The sequence below is a fragment of the Macrosteles quadrilineatus genome, unplaced genomic scaffold (genome assembly GCF_028750875.1).
Source record: "Macrosteles quadrilineatus isolate MER2022 unplaced genomic scaffold, UCM_ALF_1.0 Scaffold_5__1_contigs__length_97177068, whole genome shotgun sequence".
NCBI lineage: Eukaryota > Metazoa > Arthropoda > Insecta > Hemiptera > Cicadellidae > Macrosteles > Macrosteles quadrilineatus.
This window is the reverse complement of record NW_026542598.1, coordinates 91,868,169-91,894,038: the sequence shown is the minus strand read 5'-3', so window position 1 is coordinate 91,894,038 and position 25,870 is coordinate 91,868,169. Positions and strand designations below refer to the sequence as shown.

At 37.2% G+C, this 25,870-nt stretch overlaps 2 protein-coding genes across 2 annotated transcripts; both read right to left on the bottom strand.

The window, feature by feature from the left end:
• Positions 1-1,615: 1,615 nt before the first annotated feature.
• LOC128993910 (putative zinc finger protein 66) lies at positions 1,616-25,796 on the bottom strand. The gene is made up of 3 exons (XM_054418011.1): positions 25,678-25,796; positions 11,740-11,930; positions 1,616-3,606 (listed from the first exon to the last, which is right to left on the bottom strand). Exon 3 carries the CDS (start codon positions 3,276-3,278, stop codon positions 2,163-2,165), a length of 1,116 nt encoding a protein of 371 aa, XP_054273986.1. The 5' UTR covers positions 3,279-3,606; positions 11,740-11,930; positions 25,678-25,796; the 3' UTR covers positions 1,616-2,162.
• LOC128995791 (zinc finger protein 708-like) lies at positions 23,382-25,695 on the bottom strand. The gene is made up of 2 exons (XM_054420810.1): positions 24,492-25,695; positions 23,382-23,391 (listed from the first exon to the last, which is right to left on the bottom strand). Exons 1-2 carry the CDS (start codon positions 25,529-25,531, stop codon positions 23,382-23,384), a joined length of 1,050 nt encoding a protein of 349 aa, XP_054276785.1. The 5' UTR covers positions 25,532-25,695.
• Positions 25,797-25,870: the final 74 nt, after the last annotated feature.

The following is a 25,870-nucleotide window of genomic DNA, read 5'->3' as shown; positions in this document are numbered from 1 at the left end:
GATGTTCTAATTTTTTTTTTGAGCAGTCTTTAAAATTTTAAGCTGTTTGGGCTATTAATTAACAGCTGTGTCTAAGGAATGTCGGCCTTAGTCACTAACAAGACTACAAGATCGCGCCACTCATCCTACACTCATCTCCATTCATACTTGGCTTAAAATACCTACATAGTATGGTCGCCATTTCATAAGAAAGTATAAAAGTATAAAAGTAAGTTTGTTTTAGAGCAATTTAATTTGTTTTAACTTACAGCTGGTTGAATATAAAAATATTCTTTAGAACCATCAGGTTAGTATATTATTCTGTGACTTTGCCATTGATTATAGGAAATAAGTAAGATTCTATAACCACTGATGTATACAAATCGAGACTCTACCCCCCGAGTCTTCAAAGGAAAGCTTATGCGAATTATTTGTCTTTCTGTTTGATTTTTTAAGGAAAGAATAGGAAAATTTCAATGTTTACTTATTTTAATTCATCTTGGCAGCTTTTTTACAGTAAATGTTTAACCACTCTTGAACTTTGCTTGGATTAGAAATGGAAATACTGATATACAGTAGAACCTCTTTATCCGAACTAATTGGGACCGGGGGTAGTTCGGACTATTGAATAGTTCGGATTACATAACAATAGCTAGGGAAAAGTGAAAAATGCTTTATAAAATAAAATACAGTTTTTATTTAATACATTAGTAAACATAGGGAATAAACAGTACTGTACATTACAATTGAAATAATTACGGTGCGTTTATCAATAAATACAGTATACAATAAAGAACTACTGTACTGTGTATAGAGTACAGCAATGAGGCGTTCGGATTACAGGGGTTCGGATTAAAGAGGTTCTACTGTAACTTCATTTTTAGTTGACTACTCAAATCCCGTACGTAGGACGGGCCAACAGCTTGTGTTATTTAACCCTCTAGATGTCAATTGACGTAATTACAGCGACTATTTTTCCGCCAATGTGTTAATTAATTACGGCGACTTGACAGGCCTACGGTTTCAGTTGATATAATCCCACAAGATCGAACAAACCCGGTCATTGGGCATACTAACGTGTTCAGGAGATTCTGGGCTTCACGGTGAGTATAAAAGACGGCCGTTTCCCGAACTATTTATCTTTTCTGTGATAGTTTTTCCATATGTCATTGTTTGTTTCGATTGCTAGTGAACGAATGTTTACGTTGTTCTGTTGTTGTGTGTCGTGATTTTTAGAGTTATTATAAAGAAAAACAGGGTGAAATTATATATTTTCTTTTTCCTTATTACGTTTAGAATAAAATGTTTATATCAGTTTTTGTAAATATAGTGATTTTTTTTACATGTGCGGTTATGTAAAAACATTAAAAACTTTTTTTGGAACATCTGGATTTGAACCAACAACGAATTGCTTTTCCCACTACCTTTACCCATATTGGTGACCCTTAGATAATAGAAGAGCTCATTTAAAAAAAAATTAATTATGTTAAGATATTAATCAACACAAAAACCTTTATTAACGTCACAATGTGAAGTACCGTATTTAATACAGTACAAGTAATATATAAATGAGGATGCTCTTGTGTATGAACCACTAAGAAATATATGTATCAAAGTATTTGCAAAAAAATGCTACGGACAAGTCTTATGAGGCTGATGTAGCTTAGTGTTATAATGTCTTTTATCATTGAGTTTGTATTGAATAAATAAATTGAATTGAATTTCTTTTATGATAGATTTTACACAAGCAGTGCACTTATAAGTGGCTCTCCAGTATGAACCAATGAATGTCTCTTCATTTTGCATATTGTCAGGGATTTTCCACGGGTAAAGCACAAATAAGGTCACTCTCTGGTTTTAACCATTCAACCATTGTAAGTATGTATGTATAATCTTGTTTGTTTTCTCATGAAGGATTTTAAACAAGTAGTACACTAAGATCGATTTCCAGTATGAACCAATCTTATATGACTTATTTTGTTTATGGTTGTGAAAGATTTTTTGCATTTTTAAGATTACTCTCCAGTATGATTTAATGTATGTTTTTTCATATAAATTTTGTTTGTGAAAGATTTTCCGCATGTACTGCACTTATAAGGTCACTTTCCAGTATGAACATATGTATGTTTTCTCATATAAGTTTTGGTTGTGAAAGATTTTCCGCATGTACTGCACTTATAAGGTCACTTTCCAGTATGAACATATGTATGTTTTCTCATATAAGTTTTGGTTGTGAAAGATTTTCCGCATGTACTGCACTTATAAGGTCGCTCTCCAGTATGAACATATGAATGTTCATTCATACTGTTTTTGTATTTGAAGGATTTTCCGCATGTACTGCACTTATAAGGTCGCTCTCTGGTATGAACATATGTATGTTGATTCATATTGCCTTTATATCTGAAGGATTTTCCACATGTATTGCACTTATAAGGTCGCTCTCCACTATGAACTAATGCATGTTCCTTCATTTTGCTATTGGATGTAAACAATTTTCCGCATGTACTGCACTCATAAGGTCGCTCTCCACTATGAACTAATGCATGTTCCTTCATTTTGCAATTGGATGTAAAAGATTTTCCGCATGTACTGCACTTAAAAGGTTGCTCTCCAGTATGAACCAATGTATGTCTCTTCATAGCACTTTTGGTTCGGAAAGATTTTCCGCATGTACTGCACTTATAATGTCGCTCTCCAGTATGAACCAATAAATGTCTCTTCATATTGCTTTGCTCTTTGAAGGATATTCCGCATGAACTGCACTTATAAGGTCGCTCTCCAGTATGAACCAATGAATGTCTTTTCATAGTATTTTGGGTTTTGAAAGATTTTCCGCATGTACTGCATTCATAAGGTCGCTTTTCAGTATGAACCAATGAATGTGTTTTCATAACTTTTTGGGTTTTGAAAGATTTTCCGCATGTACTGCATTCATAAGGTCGCTTTTCAGTATGAACCAATGAATGTGTTTTCATTTCATTTTTTGTTTTGAAAGATTTTCCGCATGTACTGCACTTATAAGGTCGCTCTCCAGTATGAACCAATGAATGTCTCTTCTTATTATTGTTAGTTGTGAAAGATTTTCCGCATGTAGAGCACTTATAAGGGCTCTCCTCAGAGTGTTTCATCAAATGACTCTTTACAAGCTTTAGTTGTACAAAGGTTTGCTCACATATCAAACATTTAAAGGGCCGCTCACCCGTATGCTCTAATATATGTGTCCTCATTTTCCAGTGAGATGAGAAGCTAATTGAACATACTGGACATTTATAAGGGAGCTGTTTATTGATGTTAAACATTTTTTACTTATCACTATCGAATTATGAGAAACACTTATCAGGACCAAGTAACTAACTACATGACTCAACTAGTCAGTATGATTTGTATGTCTATTTAAATATTTCCCTTGGTTGAAGAATTTGTTAACTGTTCAATAGTTACATACTCATTCATTTTCAGACATCTCTTGCTCAAATCTTGTTTCCAATGTGTTGTAAGTGTAATATAGGAGTTGAATTTTCCTTTTATCTGCTTGTTTTTTGTTAAATTATAATTATTTTTCTTATTATATCGAATTATATATTTTAAGTTTCTTTTCCTCATGTCTGGGATAGTATGTTGCCACTTCTGAAAAAGACCATGCTTTATTAGACATATATATTTTTATAACACATTTATTTAAGCTTTCTGTTCATTAAGGTTTAGCATTAATTTAAAAATAATACAATAATACTTGCTCATTAATATCATAATGATCCAAAATCAGGGTTGTACACGCACACAGCATTTAAAATTATGTTGGCTAATCTAAATAGGAATGGTTTAACATCTATTGTATTTGGAACTCTTTCTGAAGTTTCTAAAACCTCACGCCTTGAACATTGACTTTTCCTTTATTGCAAACAAGTTTAGCTTGCAAATTGTGGAATTTTTAGGAAGGGTTATAATATCCTATTACATGAGTCATTTCATTATAAAATCAACAGATACAGAATTCTTTTTAACCTGACCATCCTCGATTTTGTGGTAATTTTGCATACCTATTGTTAACTTCACTAGTATATATATATTAATCCTATCTACAGTAGTTAGTTTTAGCAATATTATTTCGCTATAGATAAGTAGCTATTACTGTGAGTGGCACGTTAAGACCTGGGCCCGGGACAGATTTACTTTCTCATTTTGATGCCCCAGAAACGTCTGCAGGTTTGCTGAGGCGGGGTATTTTAAATATATTAAAATGGTAAAAATTAGTGTTTTTTTTTGTGTGCCTGCTAATCTAAAATATTCTGTAATATCAGTTCTATTTGTGCTAAGAAGACCATGTGCTTTCATGTTATTTAATAACAAGAAGCTATTTAGGGAAATTCTAACACAGATATGCTTTGAAAACAGATCCAAAATTCGTCACCAAATATAAACACAATATTTTTTTTCTAATTTTTCCTGAAGAAGGCTTAAGCTGAAATATAGAACATTTTTTGTTAAGAAGTCTGAGTTTATTTTTTATGAACTGTATTTCATCCGTGGTTACAACTGAGTGCCCTGATGATGGTCAAATACTTTAATTTCACCATAGCTAGCACTTCACGTTCACTTGTTTACATTAATTTATAGAAAAAGGAGTGGTTGTGTTTTTCTACAATACTGTTTTAATAAAACCAAGGAGAGTAACACTAAGCTAATTAGGAGAAACTCTATCTCTAATTTGTACACAATTCACTTTTGTTTCTAAAACCAATCTGTTACTTATTTTACTTTTTTTAAGAACAGTTAAGCATTACATGCTGTTGATTCAGCGTCCTCTCTGTTGCAAAGCACAGGAAGAGCAGCAACGAAGTATTTAATTTGACAACATGACATTTTAATTGAGAAAAGCTTATTATAAATTTTAGACATTAATAGATTATAAAGTTGTTTCAAAAAGCTTAAAAATGCCACCACTTTATTAATTCCTGATTTTTTTTTTAAATCAAACGTCTTATTTTGGTCATTTGGTATACATGTTTAAATATTTTATGAACAAAACTTTTAACAGTAATCTCCTATCATTGAGTTGAGTTGATGGCGACTTCTGAACAAACAGGTGTATAGTCACTTGCCACTTCCCCACTACCTTTACCCATATTGGTGACCCTTAGATAATAGAAGAGTGGTCATTTTTTTAAATTAATTATGTACATATATTAATCAAATCAAATCAAATCAATTTTATTTCCACAATATATAAAAAATTTACAATTTTTCAAAAAAATAAAATACAAATATATATAGTCTTGAAGCATTATAGAGTAAATTGATTACGTAAATTAATTCTAGTAAAATTAAATTTATAAAGTTATAATAGTAAAAACTTAAATACTAGTTGAATGTTTGCTCCGGCTTGAATAATAACTAATGTAATAGATAAGGAAATGAGTCTACATGGACCTCAGTGGTCTGTGCGTAGACTCGAGTTGTTAAAAATTATATATATTTTTGAGCTAATTTGAAATAGAAGAAAAAGTTTAAGATTAAATATAAATTTACTATGTGCTATGGGAACGTGTAAAGATAATGATAAGTTTAAAGATTATATAAAAAATTGGAGTAAATATTAATTTAAATTTTTATGAACAGAATTGTTTAAGGAGAAGCCAATAAATAAAATGGAAAAGAATTTTGTTGGTTGCAAGAGTTTGCAGAGGCCCTGTCCGTTCAGTGCTGTCAGACAGTGGCAGGTCTCCTGTTATCAGTAGTGATAAGAGCCTCGGCCTCTTCATCGCTGATATCCAATAACCATCTATTAACTAGATTTTTGAATACACCTAATGTGGGTGAATGAAATAACTGAGTTGCTTTATACATAGTGGAATAATTCCGGAACAAAATATGTGCTATGTAGAAACAATTTGTTTTTGAAAAGGATTTATGCTGCTGAATAGTAGAAATTCCAATTCTATTTGCATATCTTGTATTATGAGTGTGGGTTATGGAAGTAAAAATTGAATTGAAGTTTTTAAATATAAAAATTAGAAGATCTTTAATAAACAATTTTGCAATGGGGAATATTCCAGTTTCATGAAATAGTAAATCTGAGGGGTATCTTTTACACTTTTTGAAACCAGCTTTTAGGATAGACTTTTGAACCACAATCAGACCTGTGAGATGTGAACTGTACGCCCCTCCCCAAGCTAATATTCCATAAGACAAAACCGACTGTACATATGCAAAATATGTTGATTTAATTTCTTTAAAACTGAGAACATCACTTAACTGTCTAAATGCAAATATAAGTTTTCTAGTTTTATTTTGCAAGAAATTAATATGCTCTATCCATTTCATATGTGAGTCAAAAATTATTCCTAAATATTTATATGAGTTAACTCTCTCTAAGGTATCGCACGAACAACTGTTATTGAATTGGTTGAGACAACTGTGCAAGATCAAATTGGTTAGGTTATAGTCAGCTCAAAAAAAGTTATAAAAAGTTATAATCAACACAAAAACCTTTATTAACGTCACAATGTGAGGTAATTAATACAGTACAAGTAATATATAAATGAGGTTGCTCTTGTGTATGAACCACAAGAAATATATGTATCAAAGTATTTGCAAAGAAATGCTACGGACAAGCCTTATATGAGGCTGATGTAGCTTAGTGTTATAATGTCCTTTGTCATTGAGTTTGTATTAAATAAATAAAATAAATTGATTTTCTTTTTTATGTGATAAATTTTCCACAAGTAGTGTACTTATAAGTGGCTCTCCAGTATGAACCAATGAATATCTCTTCATTTTGCATATTGTCAGGGATTTTCCATGGGTAAAGCACAAATAAGGTCACTTTCTGGTTTTAACCATTTTACCATTGTATGTATATATATGTATGTAATGAAATGAAATGAAAATCCTTCTTTATTGAGGCGAACTTAGGACCTCATGGTCCTTTCTTACAGTTAACCTCTAAATAATAATAGTAATAACAATAATACAGGATATGAACAAAAGTAAAATACACATTTCGTAACATAATTAATAATAAACAACATAACATACATTTCTTTTCCTAGCATACAGTCACACACACATACACTCTTTGCAGCAGCTAAGCCTAACACACGCCATCCCGTCACGCCACTACCATCCGGTTGAGATAATATTCTTTCAGTGTCGCCTTCAGTCGGGATCGGTTTTCTATGGATTTAATGGCATCGGGTATAGAGTTCCATAGGCGGCATGCTGTGACTACAAATGATTTATTATAAATAGTTGTTCTGTGACGAGGAATGCGCAACGTAGACGAGCCAGAGCGAGTATCCTTTGCACCTCTTAAATTCAAAATTCTTTGCAATGTAATTTGGAATTCCAAGATTGATAGCCGAATGAGTGATTGAAAGTATTCAGAGTTTTCTGAGGTCATCTAATTTCAAAATTGATTCATTTATGTAATAAGGTGTGACGTGGTCGTCCAGCCTAAGGTCAAACAGAAATCTAATACAATAATTTTGTGCACCTAGTTTTGTTGCCAAAGCCACAGTCATATCATTAACCACAGTGTTGCAGTAATTGAAGTGTGGAAACACAAGTGATTTGACCAGTAAGAGTTTAATGTGAAAAGGAAGGAGTCGTTGCATCTTCTTCATTGTGTGAATGGCAGCAAATACTCTTTTACAAGTATCTACCACCGCGTCAGTCCAGTCTAATGTGTAGTTCATCAGCAATCCAAGACTTTTGATTTTGTTTTGATATTACAAAGTAATTCCATTTACAGTGAGTTTTGGTAAATTGTCTTCTTCAAGTTTGTTTAGTAAACGTGAGTGACCTATAATGATTGGTTTTGTTTTGTCAGGATTGAGTCTAAGTCCATTCTGTGCTGCCCATTGAACAATGTTGTCAATGTCGTGATTCATTATGTCTATAGCTTCATTTGTATCGCTGACTTTAAAATGAGAATAAATTTGCAGGTCATCAGCATAAAAATGAAACTTTACGTGGTGTAGTACTGTACTAATGTAAACAGTGAAAAGTAGTGGGCCAAGAATTGAACCCTGAGGAACTCCACAGGGAACATTTCTCCAGTCGGACGTCAAGTTGTCATGACATACACACTGCTTTCGGCTCTGAAGATATGATCTCATCCATTTTAGTGAATTATCAGAAAAACCTAAAAGTTGGAGTTTGGCTAGAAGAATGCTATGATTTACAGTATCGAAAGCTTTGCTGAAGTCAAATAAGGTTAAGATAGTACATTGGCTGTGATCCATAGCAAATCGTATTTCATCAGTTATATGGAGCATCGCTGTTTCAGTGCTGTAATATTTACGAAATCCAGATTGGAAACTGTTGAGGATATTGTTTACTGACAAGAATTCGGAAACTTGAGAATGGACAATTCTTTCAAGAGCTTTAGAAAGAGCTGGAAGAATACTAATTGGTCGGTAGTCTTGCGGAAGTGATGGGGATGAGATCTTATTCAATGGGCGGACAAGCGCAGTCTTCCATTTTTCTGGGAAAATACCTGATCTGAGTGAGGTGTTGAATATGAAGGTTAATGTTGGGAGGAGAGCAAACAAGATACGTTTAATTAACGAAATCGAGATTCTGTCAGAACCAGTGGCATCAGACGTTATCCGCCTTATAGCCTTCAAAACATCAATCTGCAATATTGGCTTGAAGTTAAATTGAGGAATAGTATTGGGCAAGTGACGTGATTTTATCTGAGTTAAATGGTTCTGTACTACTGTGACGTTTGCATTTGACGAAACTGATAAGAAAAAATTGTTTAAATCATTCAATGGTATTGTTATTGGAACAGGTTTAACTTCCTTTCCAAGTCCAAAACGTTTCAGATTACGCCAGCGAACAGCAGAAGATTGAAAGTACTGAAGTCGAGAGTTGCGCAAATGTTGTTTAACTTGATTTCTAAGCTGGCGATACTGGGCCATAAGCCCCTGGTCTCTAGTTCTTTTAGCTCTGCGATAGACTGAATCCCGCCGAGCCATTAACCTAATAATCTCCTCAGTGATCCACGGAACGGGGCGACTTTTACTAACTCTACGGTTCACAATTGGAGCGTGTTTGTCGTATAATTTTATTATGGTTTCATTAAGTGAATCAACCATATCATCAACTGACTCCAGGGTATGTATGGAGTGCCAAGGTATTGATATAACTTCTGACAAAAACTCTGCTTCATTAAAATTTTTAAAATTTCTGTAAGAGATGAATTTTTGTTTGGGCTTAGGAGCTCTCATGGCAAGGGCGCAATAAATTAGGTCATGTCGTGAAATGGCAGGAACTGGAAGCTGGCCATGGTGGACTGAAAATTCGGGATCACTTAAAATAATAAGGTCTAGTATTGTATCAGCTTCAGCAGTGTGATGGGTCGGGTCCAGTGGGAGTATCGTCATGTTGCAAGAGTCAAACATGTTTGTCAATTGTCTGCAGTAGTAACTTCCAGGTTTGAGTAAGTCACAGTTAAAGTCACCCATGATCAAGACACGACTGTAGCCTGGCATGAGGCGCAAGAGAGAATTTTCAAAGTCGGCCAGATGACCCACTCCCGGAGGGCGGTAACATGCCCCCAGGAGAAGAGCATCTGAACCACACAAACCAATTTCTAAAAAAATTAATTCGGGTTTCGCCAAGTACTCACCCGGGGACTCGCACAACTGCCTGGCTTGCAAACCATCTTTTACATAGACAGCGACGCCACCACCTGTTTTTCCCAGGCGATCATTTCTGAAAATTGAATAGCCAGGCAGTGCGATCAATCCAGATGAAATACTTGGCTTTAACCAAGTTTCAGAAACTGCAATAATTTCAAAATGTTGAGGCCGAAAAACTACTCTGACTTCGTCTATGTGTTTTGAGAGTGATTGGGCGTTGATGTGAGCGGCTTTAAATTGTTTGGAGAAGGGAGTGAGGTTGTCGATAAGGATCTGAGCGTTATCAGTAGGGAGAGGAGTGGGCGAGGGAGGGGTAACTGAGGCGACGCTGTGCAGGTCCGCTATCCTGGACCTACAGCTCGGACCCGCGGCGAGGCAACGACGACGCGCACCGACGTAGCTGCAACAAACACATTCACACGCACACACATTCCACGGACATGCAAGCTTGCAAAAAATAAGTATAAATATTTACATGTAATATTAATCCTTTCTGTCATGACAGTTGAAATTAAACCGCAATGAACACATTTATATTCGGCTCCTGACTATTGACATTAGATAAAAGAAAATGTATAATCTGTATGTATAATGTATAATACATATATAATGTATGTAAAATGTATAATGTGTTATGTATAATCTTGTTTTCTCATGAAGGATTTTAAACAAGTAGTACATCGATTTTCAGTATGAACCAATCTTATATGACTTATTTTGTTTATGGTTGTGAAAGATTTTTTACAAGTACTGCATTTTTCAGATTACTCTGCAGTATGAATTAATGTATGTTTCTTCAGATGAATTTTGTTGGTGAAAGATTTTCCGCATGTACTGCACTTATAAGGTCGCTCTCCAGTATGAACCAATGAATGTCTCTTCAAATTGCTTTGCTCTCCGAAGGATATTCCGCATGAACTGCACTTATAAGGTCGCTCTCCAGTATGAACCAATGAATGTCTCTTCAAATTGCTTTGCTCTCTGAAGGATATTCCGCATGAACTGCACTTATAAGGTCGCTCTCCAGTATGAACCAATGAATGTCTCTTCAAATTGCTTTGCTCTCCGAAGGATATTTCGCACGAACTGCACTTATAAGGTCGCTCTCCAGTATGAACCAATGAATGTCTCTTCATATTAGTGTTGGTTGTAAAAGATTTTCCGCATATACTGCACTTAAAAGGTCGCTCTCCAGTATGAACCGATAAATGTTTTTTCATAGTTTTTTTGGTTTTGAAAGATTTTCCGCATGTACTGCATTTATAAGGTCGCTTTTCAGTATGAACCAATGAATGTGTTTTCATTTCATTTTTGGTTTTGAAAGATTTTCCGCATGTACTGCATTTACAAGGTCGCTTTTCAGTATGAACCAATGAATGTCTCTTCAAATTGCTTTGCTTTCCGAAGGATATTCCGCATGAACTGCACCTATAAGGTCGCTCTTTAGTATGAACCAATGTATGTCTTTCCATAACATTTTTGGTTGTGAAAGATTTTCCGCATGTACTGCACTTATAAGGTCGCTTTCCAGTATGAACCAATAAATGTATTTTCATAGTATTTTGTGTTTTGAAAGATTTTCTGCATGTACTGCATTTATAAGGTCGCTTTTCAGTATGAACGAATGAATGTGTTTTCATTTCATTTTTTGTTTTGAAAGATTTTCCACATGTACTGCACCTATAAGGTCGCTCTCCAGTATGAACCATTAAATGTCTCTTCATATTATTGTTGGTTGTGAAAGATTTTCCGCATGTAGAGCACTTGTAAGGGCTCTCCTCAGAGTGTTTCATCAAATGACTCTTTACAAGCTTTAGTTGTAGAAAGGTTTGCTCACATATCAAACATTTAAAGGGCCGCTCACCCGTATGCTCTAATATATGTGTCCTCATTTTCCACTGAGATGAGAAGATAATTGAACATACTGGACATTTAAAAGGGAGCTGTTTATTGATGTTTAACATTTTTTACTTATTACTATCGAATTATGAGGAACACTTATCAGGACCAAGTAACAAACTACATGAGTCAACTAGTCAGTATGATTTGTATGTCTATTTAAATATTTCCCTTGGTTGAAGAATTTGTTAACTATTCAATAGTTACATACTCATTCATTTTCAGACATCTGTTGATCTGTTGCTCAAATCTTGTTACCAATGTTTTGGAGGTGTAATATAGGAGTGGAATTTTCCTTTTATCTGCTTGTTTTTTTTTTCAATTATATTTATTTTTCTTATTATATTGAATTGTATATTTTAGATTTCTTTTCCTCATGTCTGGGATAGTATATTGCCACTTCTGAAAAAGACCATGCTTTATTAGACATATATATTTTTATAGCACATTTAAGCTTTCTGTTCATTTAGGTTTAGCATTAATAAAAAAAAATACAATAATACTTGCTCATTAATATCATAATCCAAAATATCAGGTTTGTACACCCACACGGCATTTAAAATTATGTTGGCTAATCTAAATAAGAACGGATTAACATCTATTGTAGCCTATTTGGAACTTTTTCTGAAGTATCTTTAACCTCACGCCTTGAACGTTGATTTCTACTCATTGCAAACAAGTTTAGCTTGCTAACTGTGGAATTTTTAGGAAAGGTCATGATTATTACGTGAGTCATTTCATTATAAAATGAAATGACTTCCTTTGTAAATTTCCGAATATTTTAAATTCGGGATTTATTGTAGTCTTTAGTCAATATTTTGTATGAAGTGGAATAACCTCAACGGCTACTCTTAGAAAATAACCTGGATGGAATAGGTTCGTACAGGATGAAATATATTTGTTAATTTAGTAAGTACTATGACAAGTTCCAATCCCCCCTGCGGTTTCGGGGTTAGAATAGGATCGCAGCCCTCCCGGGCTTGTCGTAAGAGGCGACTAAAAGGGTGACTGACGTCCTCACTGGGAGTCCCTGGGAGTGCCCCTGTTGTGTTGCAGGGGTTGATGTGTGCTCTGCACTGCCGATGGGTATTCCCAGTGTGTCGTGAGGAGCCAGCCACTTCGGTCCTTGGTCAGGAAGTGCGGCATGGATGCAGAGGTCGGGCTCTGCATTGCAACAGGCGACCCCCGGCACGTCAGGTATCCGGTGCTGGGCAAACGGAGGTCGGGCCCCGGGGAACTGGGGTAGGGGATTGTCCCCGAGGGTATACCCGCTCCTGACTAAATCCGGGCCGTCTCTTGCCGCACGATGCGCTGGTAAACACATGTATGGCTTGTCAAAACCCCCCACCCAACACATTATTTAACAGCAGCTCAAATGAGCAAAAATCGAAGTCGGAAAAGGAGTGGAGCCCTTTTGGGCGTAGCTCCAAGGTCAAGAGGTCGCCACCAGCGAACAACATTAAGGCAACTCCACCGCCTGCAACCTTTAAGGGCTCAAATGAGTTCCCCCCACTAAGATCTCCTTTGACAAGTGGAGAAGGAAAAGTAGACGTTGAACCGGCGTTGACGGGAACCCTCCTGGAAAGTACAGCGCCGAAAATCAGCCCCCAGAGGTCGGATCCCGAACTTCAGCGTTACCGTGAACAATACGACGATGCTGATGAGGAGGAGTCTGACCTCCTGGTAGAGATGATGGACCTCATCAATAATATGGAGGGAACCTTGAAGCTCCGGACCAACGTAAACCGGTCAATCAAGGACGGTCTCCCAAAGGTGAAGGATCGGGTTGCCCGAGTTCTCGAAATTAAAGGCTTGATGAGACAGGCTTTAGTTAATGAACGGGAGCTTGTGAACCAAGTTTTAGCCCCTAAACTGAACGACAAGGGCGGGAATCAAAGGAAACGGGCAAGGAGCTCACCAGCGGAGAGCCCCGATCTTCCTGAATTGGCCAATCAGCCTCTGTCAGATGTCGAGCAGAAGGTCGAGGACAGGGCCACCCAGATGACACCCCCTACTGAGCACACTCCAGCTCTAAAGAAGCGCCCTCAGCAAACCAGGGAGCTTGCCTCTCTCCCAACGGTTGACGGAAGCAGCTCTATGAACTCTGCTGTGGCACCATCAAATGTGGGTAACTGGGAGAAGAGGCTTTCCCGCAAAGAAAAGAGGAAATTGAGACGAATGGAGGCTGTCTCTAACAAAGAACCTGCAGCAAGAGATCGAAAGATTGCTGACCCTGCTCCGGCGAGGGAGGTTCGTGGAAAGGCCCCCCCTGTTTCAAAGAAACCCAGGCCGAGAAAGCCCAGGGCTGAGGCAATCCTGATCAACCCCTTAGGGGGGCGCTCTTTTGCTGAAGTCTTGGGTCGACTCAAGTCTAAGGCCAAGCCAGAGGAGACGGATACGATTGTTAAGTCAATCAGGTGTACCCAGAATGGGAAAGTTCTCCTCGAGCTGGGGAAGTCTGGTGACCGAGTGGCTTTTGCTGCAAAGGTCAGAGAGGCTCTGGGGGACCACGGTACTGTTCGGGAACTCTAGCCTAGGACCTCGGTGGAGATCCGGGACCTTGACGGTCTTTCGACTGAGGCTGAAGTCAGGGAGGCTATCAACAAGGCCATCCCTGATATCCAAAATGCCGACTCCCTCAAAGTATGGCTTACGCGGCCCAACCGCAGCGAGCAACGCATAGCTATCGCTGAAATGCGAAACCAAGATGCCAGCAAGCTGCTTAATCTCACACACCTGAGAATTGGATGGGTCAATTGCAGGCTCAGACGGAGGGTGGTTGTACCGCGATGCTTTCGCTGCCTCGGGTTTGGTCACTCTTCCCGAAACTGTAAAGGACCCGACCTATCCAAGAATTGTTTCAGGTGTGGCGGCTCGGGCCACAACAGGAAGAACTGTACCGCAGCAGAGCGTTGTTTTCTCTGCGCAGAGAAAGGCCAAAAGGACGCCTCATTAGGTCACATTCCAGGGGCTGGGCGATGCAGTGTTTTCAAGGCTGCACTCGACCTTGAGAAGGCTAGGTCTAGGAAGTGAGGATTCTCCAGGGTAACATTGAGAGGTCCAGAACGGCTGACTCCCTCTTAGATCAGCTGGCCCAAGAGATTGGTGCGGACACCCTTCTGATCAGCGAGCAGTACCGTGACAGGGACCCACACTTCTGGTTCCCAGATTCTCTTGGTACTGCCGCTTGTTGGGTTCGAAACAGCACGGAAGCACCAGTGCGAGATCACGGACGCGGCCGAGGCTTCGTTTGGGTCAGGTGTAGGGACGTCACGTTTTTTAGTGTCTACCTTACCCCCAACGAGCCAATTCGGGAATTCCGTCTGAAGATTGACCGCTTAGAAGACAGTGTACGTGGTACCGTTGGGCATGTCGTTGTTGCTGGTGATTTTAATGCGAGGGCTGTGGAGTGGGGTATGACCTCTACAAACTCCCGGGGGAAATACATCCTGGACTTTGCCACCAGGGCCGGACTTGTCGTCTTAAACGAGGGCGACACGCCTACTTTCCGGCGCCCCGGCATGAGAGGTCCGATCCCCGATATCTCCTTCTCGTCGGAATCACTACTAGCACGGATCTCCAACTGGAGAGTCATCGAAGACCTCACGGCAAGTGATCATCAGTACATCGTTTTTGATATACTGGATGAACACCATAATCAGGCGCCTGTATCACGATCTGGACCACGCCGATGGAATACGGACAAGCTGGATGTTGAGAAGTTCACTGACGTAATCTCACGGGGAGCGCTGGTGAATTCTGCTGCACCTGTTGACGCCGAGGCATTGGTAACGTCCACGATGGAACTGATTGTCTCGGCTTGTGACCAGGCCATGCCACGCAGGGGACGCCGTCGCGATAAGCAAGCTGTGTACTGGTGGACTTTAGAGATCTCGAACCTTCGGAAAGCTTGTCTGAAAGCCAGACGTGCCGCTATGAGGGCCAGAAGATTCCCGGATTTCGAGGCTAAGTCAGCGGCTTATAGGGCTGCGAAGAAAGCTCTTCGTCGGGCTATCATCAGGAGCAAGGTTAGCTGTTGGAGGAGGCTTCAGGAGGATGTTGACTCTGATCCTTGGGGACTGGGCTACAAGGTTGTAACCCAGAAACTCGGCGCCCGATCACCACCTTCCGTCATGGAGGGCACCACCATGGACAGGATCGTCACCGCCCTCTTTCCGTCTCATCCTCGGCGGCCTTTTTTCGACTATGGCGAGGTAGGGGACATTCCACTCTTTAGCATTAAAGAGCTGGAATCATCTGTCCTCTCCCTGAAAAATAGAAAAGCACCTGGTCCTGGTGGTATTCCCAGTGAGGCTCTCAAGAAGGTATTCTCAGTTAACCCCCTCTTACTGCTGAGAATGTACAACACATGCCTGTGCGAAGGGGTTTTCCCAACTCCTTGGAAAAGGGCTAGGCTTGTGCTAATCAGCAAGGGGAAAGGTGACCCGAATATGCCGTCGTCTTACAGACCCCTCTGTATGTTGGATGTGGCCGGAAAACTCTTCGAGAAACTGATCCGCTGCCGCCTGACGTCTGCCGTGGAAGCTGCCGGAGATTTGTCTCCTCGTCAGTACGGCTTCAGAAAGGGTCGGTCAACAATCGACGCGATATCCGAGGTACACAGAGCGGTAGAGCGTGCCGAGAGCTTCCATCATTACTCTCGCCGTATCGTGCTTCTTGTTACGCTAGATGTCAAGAATGCTTTTAACTCGGCGAGATGGGTCGATATGTTGAGCGCGTTGAGGAACAGCTTCCGCGTACCAGCATATCTGTTGAGGCTGATCGAGGACTACCTGCGCTGCAGAACTCTTAATTACGAAACTAAAGATGGTTCGCGGACGATGGATGTTACTTCCGGTGCCGCGCAAGGTTCGATACTCGGCCCAGATTTGTGGAACGCTGCCTACGACAGCCTTCTGAGATCTGAGATGCCAGAGGAGACCGTTTTAGTTGGGTACGCCTATGACGTCGCAGCCCTCATTGCTGCACGCAACGTTGAGCTAGCCCAACTGAAACTGAACCAAGTCATGCGCGTTGTAAACGCCTGGATGACTGATCATGGTCTGACACTCGCTCTGAGCAAGACAGAGATCGTCATCCTCACGAAAAAACGGATTGAAACCATCGTTCCGCTACGAGTTGGGAACGTAGTTGTCCAAACCACGCGAACCGCCAAGTACCTTGGTGTCATGGTGGACAACAAGCTGAGCTGGAGGGACCAGATCTTCCGTACGGCGGACAAGGCTGCTAGGAGTGTTGCTGCTCTTAGTAGGCTTATGGCCAATGTCGGTGGTCCACGGTCCAGCCGTAGAAGACTACTGATGTCTGCAGTCCAGTCCGTGCTTCTCTACGGCTCAGAGGTGTGGGCAGACGCGCTTAACAAGGAGGCGTATAGGTTGAGGCTCGCACGAGTTCAGCGTCAGGCGGCACTCAGGGTCGCTTCCGCGTACCGTACGGTGTCCGAACCGGCCGTTTTGGTGATCGCTGGAGTTATCCCAGTCAAACTCTTGGCAGCGGAGAGGAAGGCAATCTACCAGAGACAAGGCTACATCGGAAAGGACGCTGCAAGAACAGAAGAGCGCTCCCGCACTTTTCAGATGTGGCAAGAAAGCTGGGAAAGGGAGACTCGAGGACGTTGGACTGCCAGACTCATCAGGCAGGTCCAACCGTGGGTAGAACGGCGGCACGGTGAGGTTGACTATTACCTCACGCAGTTCTTGTCAGGTCACGGCTATTTTCAGTCGTACCTGCACTTGATGGCCAAAACGAATTCACCTGACTGCATTTACTGCCCATGCATTCCCGACGACGTGGAACACACTTTTTTCCACTGTCCACAATGGGATATGCTTCGCCAGGAGGCCATTCAACATCTTGGGGTGCTGTCGATTGAATCGATCTGTGAGACCTTGCTGAAGGGTGAGGACAACTGGGACTGCTGGTCGCACTTTGTCCGGAATGTCCTTCAAGCTAAAAAGAATGATCTAGATCGGAACATAGTCTAGATTTGATAAGAAATAAACGGCTAGACACGGCGTAAGCCCCTCGGGCGTAGGCAAACTCGGCCTAGTTCTGATGAAGTGCGACAAGTGTTCCCAGGCTAGTGTCCAAAGAGTAGAGGAGGTTTTTAGTGGGTAGTCTCTGGGCCTTAAGCCCGTTGGAGTCCCACACTACAGGCTAGCAACCTGTGTGCATAAATGCATTTTCCCACCTCTCCCTAAAAAAAAAAAAAAAAATGACAAGTTCCAATGGGCGGAAAGCAATATTGTTGGGGATTTTAAACAGGTACTGTCTGTTGCTCTAAGCAAAAAAGTTTAAAATAGTATAGCCTAGCATGTATGATATATAATAGTAAAGGGAGCATCCATAAATAATACTAAAACCTAGAGGTAGTTTCCGTTTTTTTTACGTTTTTTAAAAAACACCAAAAATATGCATGTCAATGCTGATGTAATAGTATATTACGTTACTAGTCCTGAAAATAAGTGTTTACCGGACGAGTGTGGTCGTTCCATAGATATATAATATTATATATCTATGGGTCGTTCCCGTGCGAGACGAAGTCGAGTACAGGATTATCATACACGAGTCCGGTACACAAATTTTGGACAAGTTACGTACGATAGTTTACGCCATACTACTAAATCTGTACAAATCCTTATATATTTCCATCAACTAAAGAACTAAAAATCGCTAGTCATAACCTCTAAGAGAGGTTATGTTTTTGTTTATAACCTTTTCAATGCCACCTAAATACAGTATAATCAGCTGATTGGTGTCCGGTAAAACTCATTACAGTACAGTAGTACGCAATGAAACCCCATTTGAATAAGCTGGCGGCAAACAGCTGTTTTCTGGACTAAATCTTTGCGTGGGAAGTTCGTCGAAATAATTTAGTGTGGCGTGTAAAGTAATTTAGTGATTGGTTTTGATAAGTGGGTAAATTAACCCTAACCAGTCGCAAAAGAGTTAGGAATCAGCCGATGATTAGGCCTATTTTGATAGAATATGTAAAGTCAATCGCACCTTTAAGAGGAATACAACCACATAAACTTACACTAATTGTATTTTTTTATGTTGATCAAAAAAATCTAGGGTTAAGTTTAGTCAATGGAATACCTTTAGTTTGCGCTAATAATTTTGTTAAGCCTTAACAAAAGGAGTATAAGCTTAAAAAAATGAACTGGGTAGGGATGCTAATTTAGCGGTTTTGACTAGGAACTAAGCTTATCTCAACACACCTATATTTGCCTATTCATATTCGACGAAGACTACTTCCTAAATTCCAATCAGGGAAGCCTTTTTTTATCACCACTAACCACAAGACCAAAGCTACCTTAATAAACCAGTATTTATTCACAAACAATTATATGTTTCCTGCCTTTAACAGAATTAAGCCTTTGGAGTGATTCAAATTATTTATTGAAAATAACATCAACAAAAGCAAACAAAGACAAACAACAAACTGTTTTTTACACAAAAGATATGGTGTACAGAGATATCTACTCTGACACATAAATAATATATATTTCTGAGTGTGTTTAAATATTAGAATAATTTGTTTTACATTATTGAGCTCTTTAGGGAGTTATGTCCCTACAGGCCACTAGTTTATATATATTTATATATATATATATATATAGAGAGAGAGATATCTAAATATATAAAAGGCAAAGCCCTCACTGACTGACTGACTCACTCACTCACTCACTCATCACTAATTCTCCCACTTCCCATTTACCTAGGAGGCTGAAATTTGGTACACCGATTCTTTGGGCATTAAATAGGAAAACTAAGTAGTTTTTATTCTGATCGGGCTTTCGGGCTCCGCCCCAGTGGCTCTGGAGTTTCCCATGTTAACCTTATGATTTTTCATATTTCAAAGGAATTTCTTAACAGCTGTTTCAATTAAACAAGCTGGTTCTGTTCTATGGTGTTCAATGACATTAAAGTTAACAAGGATTACCAACAGGGTGCAGCACTATTATTTTTTTTTTATTTATGACTACAGCCAATTTGCAACCTGGAAGCGATTTAGCGTAGCGAACGAGCTAACCTGAAGGCAAGTGAGCGGAGCGAACCGGTCCTAAAGGTGAGTGAGAGTAGCGAACGAAATTCAACCAGGACGTGATGGAGCCATGCAAACGAGCTCACTTGTGAAGTTAAACGGGACAAAGCCCGCGGGTACAGCTAGTATATATATATATATATGTCCATCCGCACGATAACTTGAGTAATTTTTGTCCGATTTTGATAAAATTTGGTTTGAAGGTGTAAAGCGGGATAAACTTGAATGAGTTCGGGAACCAGCATGATCGGACCATGGGAACGGGGTTTAACAGGGTGTTTTATGGGGTAAAAATGGGGTTTTCTCATTTTTTATCCTTAAAACACACAATTTATCAATTTTTCTCCAGACCTTTTTAAAGAGCTTAAAAAAACAAATAATTTAGTATATCAAAGTGTTTTTGTACAATAATAGGTTACGAAGAAAATTCAAAAAATTGTTAATTTAAAATTCCCATGTTATTCTTATAAAGAATATTAAACATAAATGTTAATTTAATATATTAATAATAAAAAAAAAATCCAGGCAAATGGAAACTCGCTAAGTCGGCAGGTTTGCTGCAGCGGGGGTATTTATTTTTGTATTTAGCTGTTAGTTGAGTTGAAACTAATCTACTTAAATTGGTTATGAATATATAATGTGAATTGTCACCATTTTTATGATACAACAGATCAATATCTAAATTTGCATCATACTTTTCAGATATTTGTAACGGAAAAATCTTTTCATCTTCATCAATTCTATGTACATTAATTGACATGGATGGATAATATATTTAGAATTAAATGATCTTTTTTCAAATAATTTTATATCTTTTAATGTTATTGGATAATCAAAACCTTTAAAAATTTCATCATTTATGTAACGCTGATACTGTTTAACCCGTTCAGAGTTTTTATTTGTTCTATCAATAGCACATCTGACAGCAAAAATGAAACAATAATCATCTTTATTTTTAAAATTTATACAACACTTCTTGTTTTTCACTTATTGTTTTTTTTTTTTTTTTTTTGTTTCATTTGGTAATTCAACATACGATCCAGCATTTAATGGATTAACTTTGTATAATTTGAGATTTAATTCTAAACATCTACTTAATGACCAACCACTGCCTTTTGAGGGTTGATTTAAATTTTCTCTTAATATCAACTTTTCAAACTGATCATCAATAAACTCATCAATATTTAAGATATCTGAACTCCTAAGAGCATAATACATTGTACTTGTTTGATGTTCACCACTAACCAGTTTTCTTTGATAATCACATGTTAAAGCTAACTGTCCTTTTATATTTTTAAATTCTTGTTTTTCAACCAATTTTTGAACTTCAATCCTTTGTGATTCTAAATAATCAGATATATCTAAATAATCATTTGAATTTGCTAGAATATATTCTTGAAAATAGCCTTTTAAAAGATGCTTCTTGAATATTTATTATATTTTGTTTTGGAATTGGTTTATTTTTAAGATAATCCGTTAATATTTCAATCAATTCTTTTCTAGTTTCATTTACAACTAGCTGTACCCGCGGGCTTTGCCCCGTTTTACTTCATAAGTGAATTATTACTAGAGGTTAAAATACCTTATAATCCGTCAGTGTGATCAAAAAGTCACCGATGAAAGGCGACCGGTTTCAACCCATCAAAGGGGTCATCATCAGGCGTTGAATGGACACATAATTACTCCGAAGAGGTCGTCATAAAGTCAATAAATACAAAACGAAGAACATTTTAAATTTTCAATTTAACAGAACAGATTTTTACAAAAATGTGTTTAAGTGTTTTAACTGTTCTTCGTTTTGTATTTATTGACTTTATGACGACCTCTTCGGAGTAATTATGTGTCCATTCAATGTCTGGACTTGTAACTCAATGTGCACATACCGTCCGCCGCGCAGTCAATTTGTAGCCACACGTATTTTTGTAAAAATGTGTTTAAGTGTTTTAACTGTTCTTCGTTTTGTATTTATTGACTTTATGACGACCTCTTCGGAGTAATTATGTGTCCATTCAACGCCTGATGATGACCCCTTTGATGGGTTGAAACCGGTCGCCTTTCATCGGTGACTTTTTGATCATACTGACGGATTATCTATATATTAATAGGCAAGCATGTTTCTTTAAAACCTTTTTTCTCAGCTTGTGTGCATCGTGGGGTAAATCTGCGCATACCGTTAGAAAGCAATTTTCCTGTAGGTGTGCAGAATCCCTTTATAAATTTAAATAGGCTCAAAGATAAGCACAAAAAATGAGTTTAAAAATTTGAAAAAATTAACATGGATCTTATGCGTTGCCATGCTGGTGACGAAATAACAACGAAATATAAACAGAAAATCAAAACAAATGGAAGAAACTCCAATCACATGTTTTATTTACAGTGTGGGGTGAAAATAGAGAAGTGAGTACATTACATATTTTTGGTCGAGTTTCGACCACTGGACGACCTCTCGTAAATTTATATATTGTGATCAGGAGGCAAAAACAACAAAAATGAAGTTCATAAGTGAGCTCGTTCGCATGGCTCAATCACGTCCTGGTTGAAGTTTGTTCGCTACGCTCACTCACCTTTTGGTTGCAAATTAGCTGTTGTCATAAATTTAAAAAAAATTATAGTGCTGCACCCTGTTGGTAATCCTTGTAACTTTAATGCTATTGAACATCATAGAACAGAACCAACTTGTTTAATTGAAACAGCTGTTAAGATTCATTAATTCCATTTAAATATGAGTACTCATTAGGTTAACATGGGAAACTCCAGAGCCACTGGGGCGGAGTCCGATCAGAATAAAAACAACTTAGTTTTCCTATTTAATGCCTAAAGAATCAGTGTACCAAATTTCAGCCTCCTAGGTAAATGGGAAGTGGGAGAATTAGTGATGAGTGAGTGAGTAAAAAAGAATTATTTCTTAATTATTTATTAATTATTTAAAAGAATTATTTCTGAAAAAAAATGAATAGACGAAAGAATAAGAACAAACATCTTATAAATATTTTAAGAAAATTTAATCATTTTAAAACCATATCGTACACAACAATTACCTAATGAAATCTATACATTATTTATTTTAGATAATAGTTTTGAAATAACACCTAAAAATATAAAATTGTTCTTAAAAGAAAGAAATTATACAAACTATACTATCAATTCTTAAACAAAATATTCAATATAAATTTTGAATTAAGTTTTGAGGATAAAAAAATAATACAGCAATTTTAATGCATATTTCAGATTTATAAAAAGAAATATATCATTAAAGAAATTGTTACCAATGATTGTTAAACTTTTAGAATAAAATTTTTTATATAAAACCAGATTTTGATGATAACATTTTAATATTTTAAAATCATTTATAAAATTATCCATGTATAATATATCAGCAAAATGGTTTTTCTGATAACATAAATGTTATAGAAGATATTGTTAAATAAATAAAATATTCATCTATCACACTCCAGTTCTAACAAACAGGAGTGTGATCTTTCTAATTTTTTCATATATTTCAATTATTAACTATATAAGATTTTTTAAAATCAAATTTGTTTATAATAAATGGATCTACTAGAAGAAATTAATATATTGGAGAATGTAAATTTAAAGAATATAAACAATTAAAAAGTTTAGAATTGGATACAAATTATAAGATTGAAAAATTTGATAAAGTTAAAGATAAATATGGATTCACAATTATTATTGAATTAAAACAACGTAAAGTTCAATTGCCTCATAGATTTATTGGTAATTTAAATGAAAAAACAATTAAAGAACTAAACAAAAAAGATTTCAACTTAATGATTACTGAAATTAAAACATTCAAAGATTAAGAAACTGTTTTGGTTAAATTTGTATAAAAACTATTCGATATTCTACATATTTTATAACTTTCTTTGTTTTTAAAAACATTTTGTTTTGTAGACAATATTATGGAAATTTAGGCATATTTATAAAGATTTCATCAATATTTTAGGTTTTTTTCTGATAATGTTGGAAATTGGCCTAAAAGAGGCGAAATGTTTACATATTAGTATTGAAAAACAACAAATTTCATTAAATAATTGAAGTCTTCCTTTTTAGAGCCAAAAGTAAAATGATACAATATACTTATATGTATATATAATCTTGTTTGTTTTCTCATGAAAGACTATCATCAAGTAGTACACTAAAATCGATTTACAGTATGAACCAATCTTATATGACTTATTTTGTTTATAGTTGTGAAAGATGTACTGCATTATTAAGTTTACCCTCCAGTATGAATTAATGTATGTTTCTTCATATGAATTTTGTTTGTGAAAGATTTTCAGCATGTACTGCACTTATAAGGCCGCTCTCGAGTATGAACATATGTATGTTTCTTCATATACATTTTGGTTAGATTTTCCGCATGTACTGCACTTAAGAGGTCACTCTCCAGTATGAACATATGTATGTTTCTTCATATAAATTTTTTTGTGAAAGATTTTCCGCATGTACTGCACTTATAAGGTCGCTCTCTGGTATGAACTAATGCAAGTTCCTTCATTTTACTATTGGTTGTGAAGGATTTTCCACATGTACTGCACTTATAAGGTTGCTATCCAGTATGAACTAATGTATGCCTTTTCATAGCATTTTGAGTTGTGAAAGATTTTCCGCATGTATTGCACTTATAAGGTCGCTCTTCAGTATGAACCAATGAATGTTTTTTCATAGCATTTTGGGTTTTGAAAGATTTTCCGCATGTACTGCATTTATAAGGTCGCTTTTCAGTATGAACCAATAAATGTGTTTTCATTTCATTTTTGGTTTTGAAAGATTTTCCGCATGTACTGCATTTATAAGGTCGCTTTTCAGTATGAACCAATGTATGTCTTTTCATATACTTTTTGGTTATGAAAGATTTTCCACATGTAATGCACCTATAAGGTCGCTCTCCAGTATGAACTAATGTATGACTTTTCATAACATTTATGTCTGTGAAAGATTTTCCGCATGTACTGCACTTATAAGGTCGCTCTCCAGTATGAACATATGTATGTTTCTTCATATAAATTTTGTTTGTGAAAGATTTTCCGCATGTACTGCACTTATAAGGTCGCTCTCCACTATGAACTAATGCATGTTCCTTCATTTTGCTATTGGTTGTAAAAGATTTTCCACATGTACTGCACTTATAAGGTCGCTCTCCACTATGAACTAATGCATGTTCCTTTATTTTGCCATTGGTTTTGAAGGATTTTCCACATGTACTGCACTTATAAGGTCGCTCTATGGTATGAACTATTGCATGTTGCTTCATTTTGCTATTGGTTGTAAAAGATTTTCCGCATGTACTGCACTTATAAGGTCGCTCTCCACTATGAACTAATGCATGTTCCTTCATTTTGCTATTGGTTGTGAAGGATTTTCCACATGTACTGCACTTATAAGGTTGCTCTCCAGTATGAACCAATGTATGCCTTTTCATAACATTTTGGGTTGTGAAAGATTTTCCGCATGTATTGCACTTATAAGGTCGCTCTCCAGTATGAACCAATGAATGTTTTTTCATAGCAATTTGGGTTTTGAAAGATTTTCCGCATGTACTGCATTTATAAGGTCGCTTTTCAGTATGAACCAATAAATGTCTTTTCATTTCATTTTTGGTTTTGAAATATTTTCCGCATGTACTGCACTTATAAGGTCGCTCTCCAGTATGAACCAATAAATGTCTCTTCATATTATTGTTGGTTGTGAAAGATTTTCCGCATGTAGAGCACTTGTAAGGGCTCTCCTCAGAGTGTTTCATCAAATGACTCTTTACTAGTTTTAGTTGTACAAAGGTTTGCTCACATATCAAACATTTAAAGGGCCGCTCACCCGTATGCTCTAATATATGTGTCCTCATTTTCCACTGAGATGAGAAGATAATTGAACATACTGGACATTTAAAAGGGAGCTGTTTATTGATGTTTAACATTTTTTAATTATCACTATCGAATTATGAGGAACACTTATCAGGACCAAGTAACAAACTACATGAGTCAACTAGTCAGTATGATTTGTATGTCTATTTAAATATTTCCCTTGGTTGAAGAATTTGTTAACTATTCAATAGTTACATACTCATTCATTTTCAGACATCTGTTGCTCAACTCTTGTTACCAATGTGTTGGAGGTGTAATATAGGAGTGGAATTTTCCTTTTATCTGCTTGTTTTTTTGTTCAATTATATTTATTTTTCTTATATCATCTAATATATAAAATTCTCGTGTCACAGTGTTTGTCTGCAAACTCCTCCGGAACGACTTCACCGATC

Excerpts from the sequence above, each read along its gene's own strand:
- LOC128993910 (XM_054418011.1), bottom strand. The coding sequence starts at position 3,278 with ATGTTTAACATCAATAAACAGCTCCCTTATAAATGTCCAGTATGTTCA.
- LOC128995791 (XM_054420810.1), bottom strand. The coding sequence starts at position 25,531 with ATGTTAAACATCAATAAACAGCTCCCTTTTAAATGTCCAGTATGTTCA.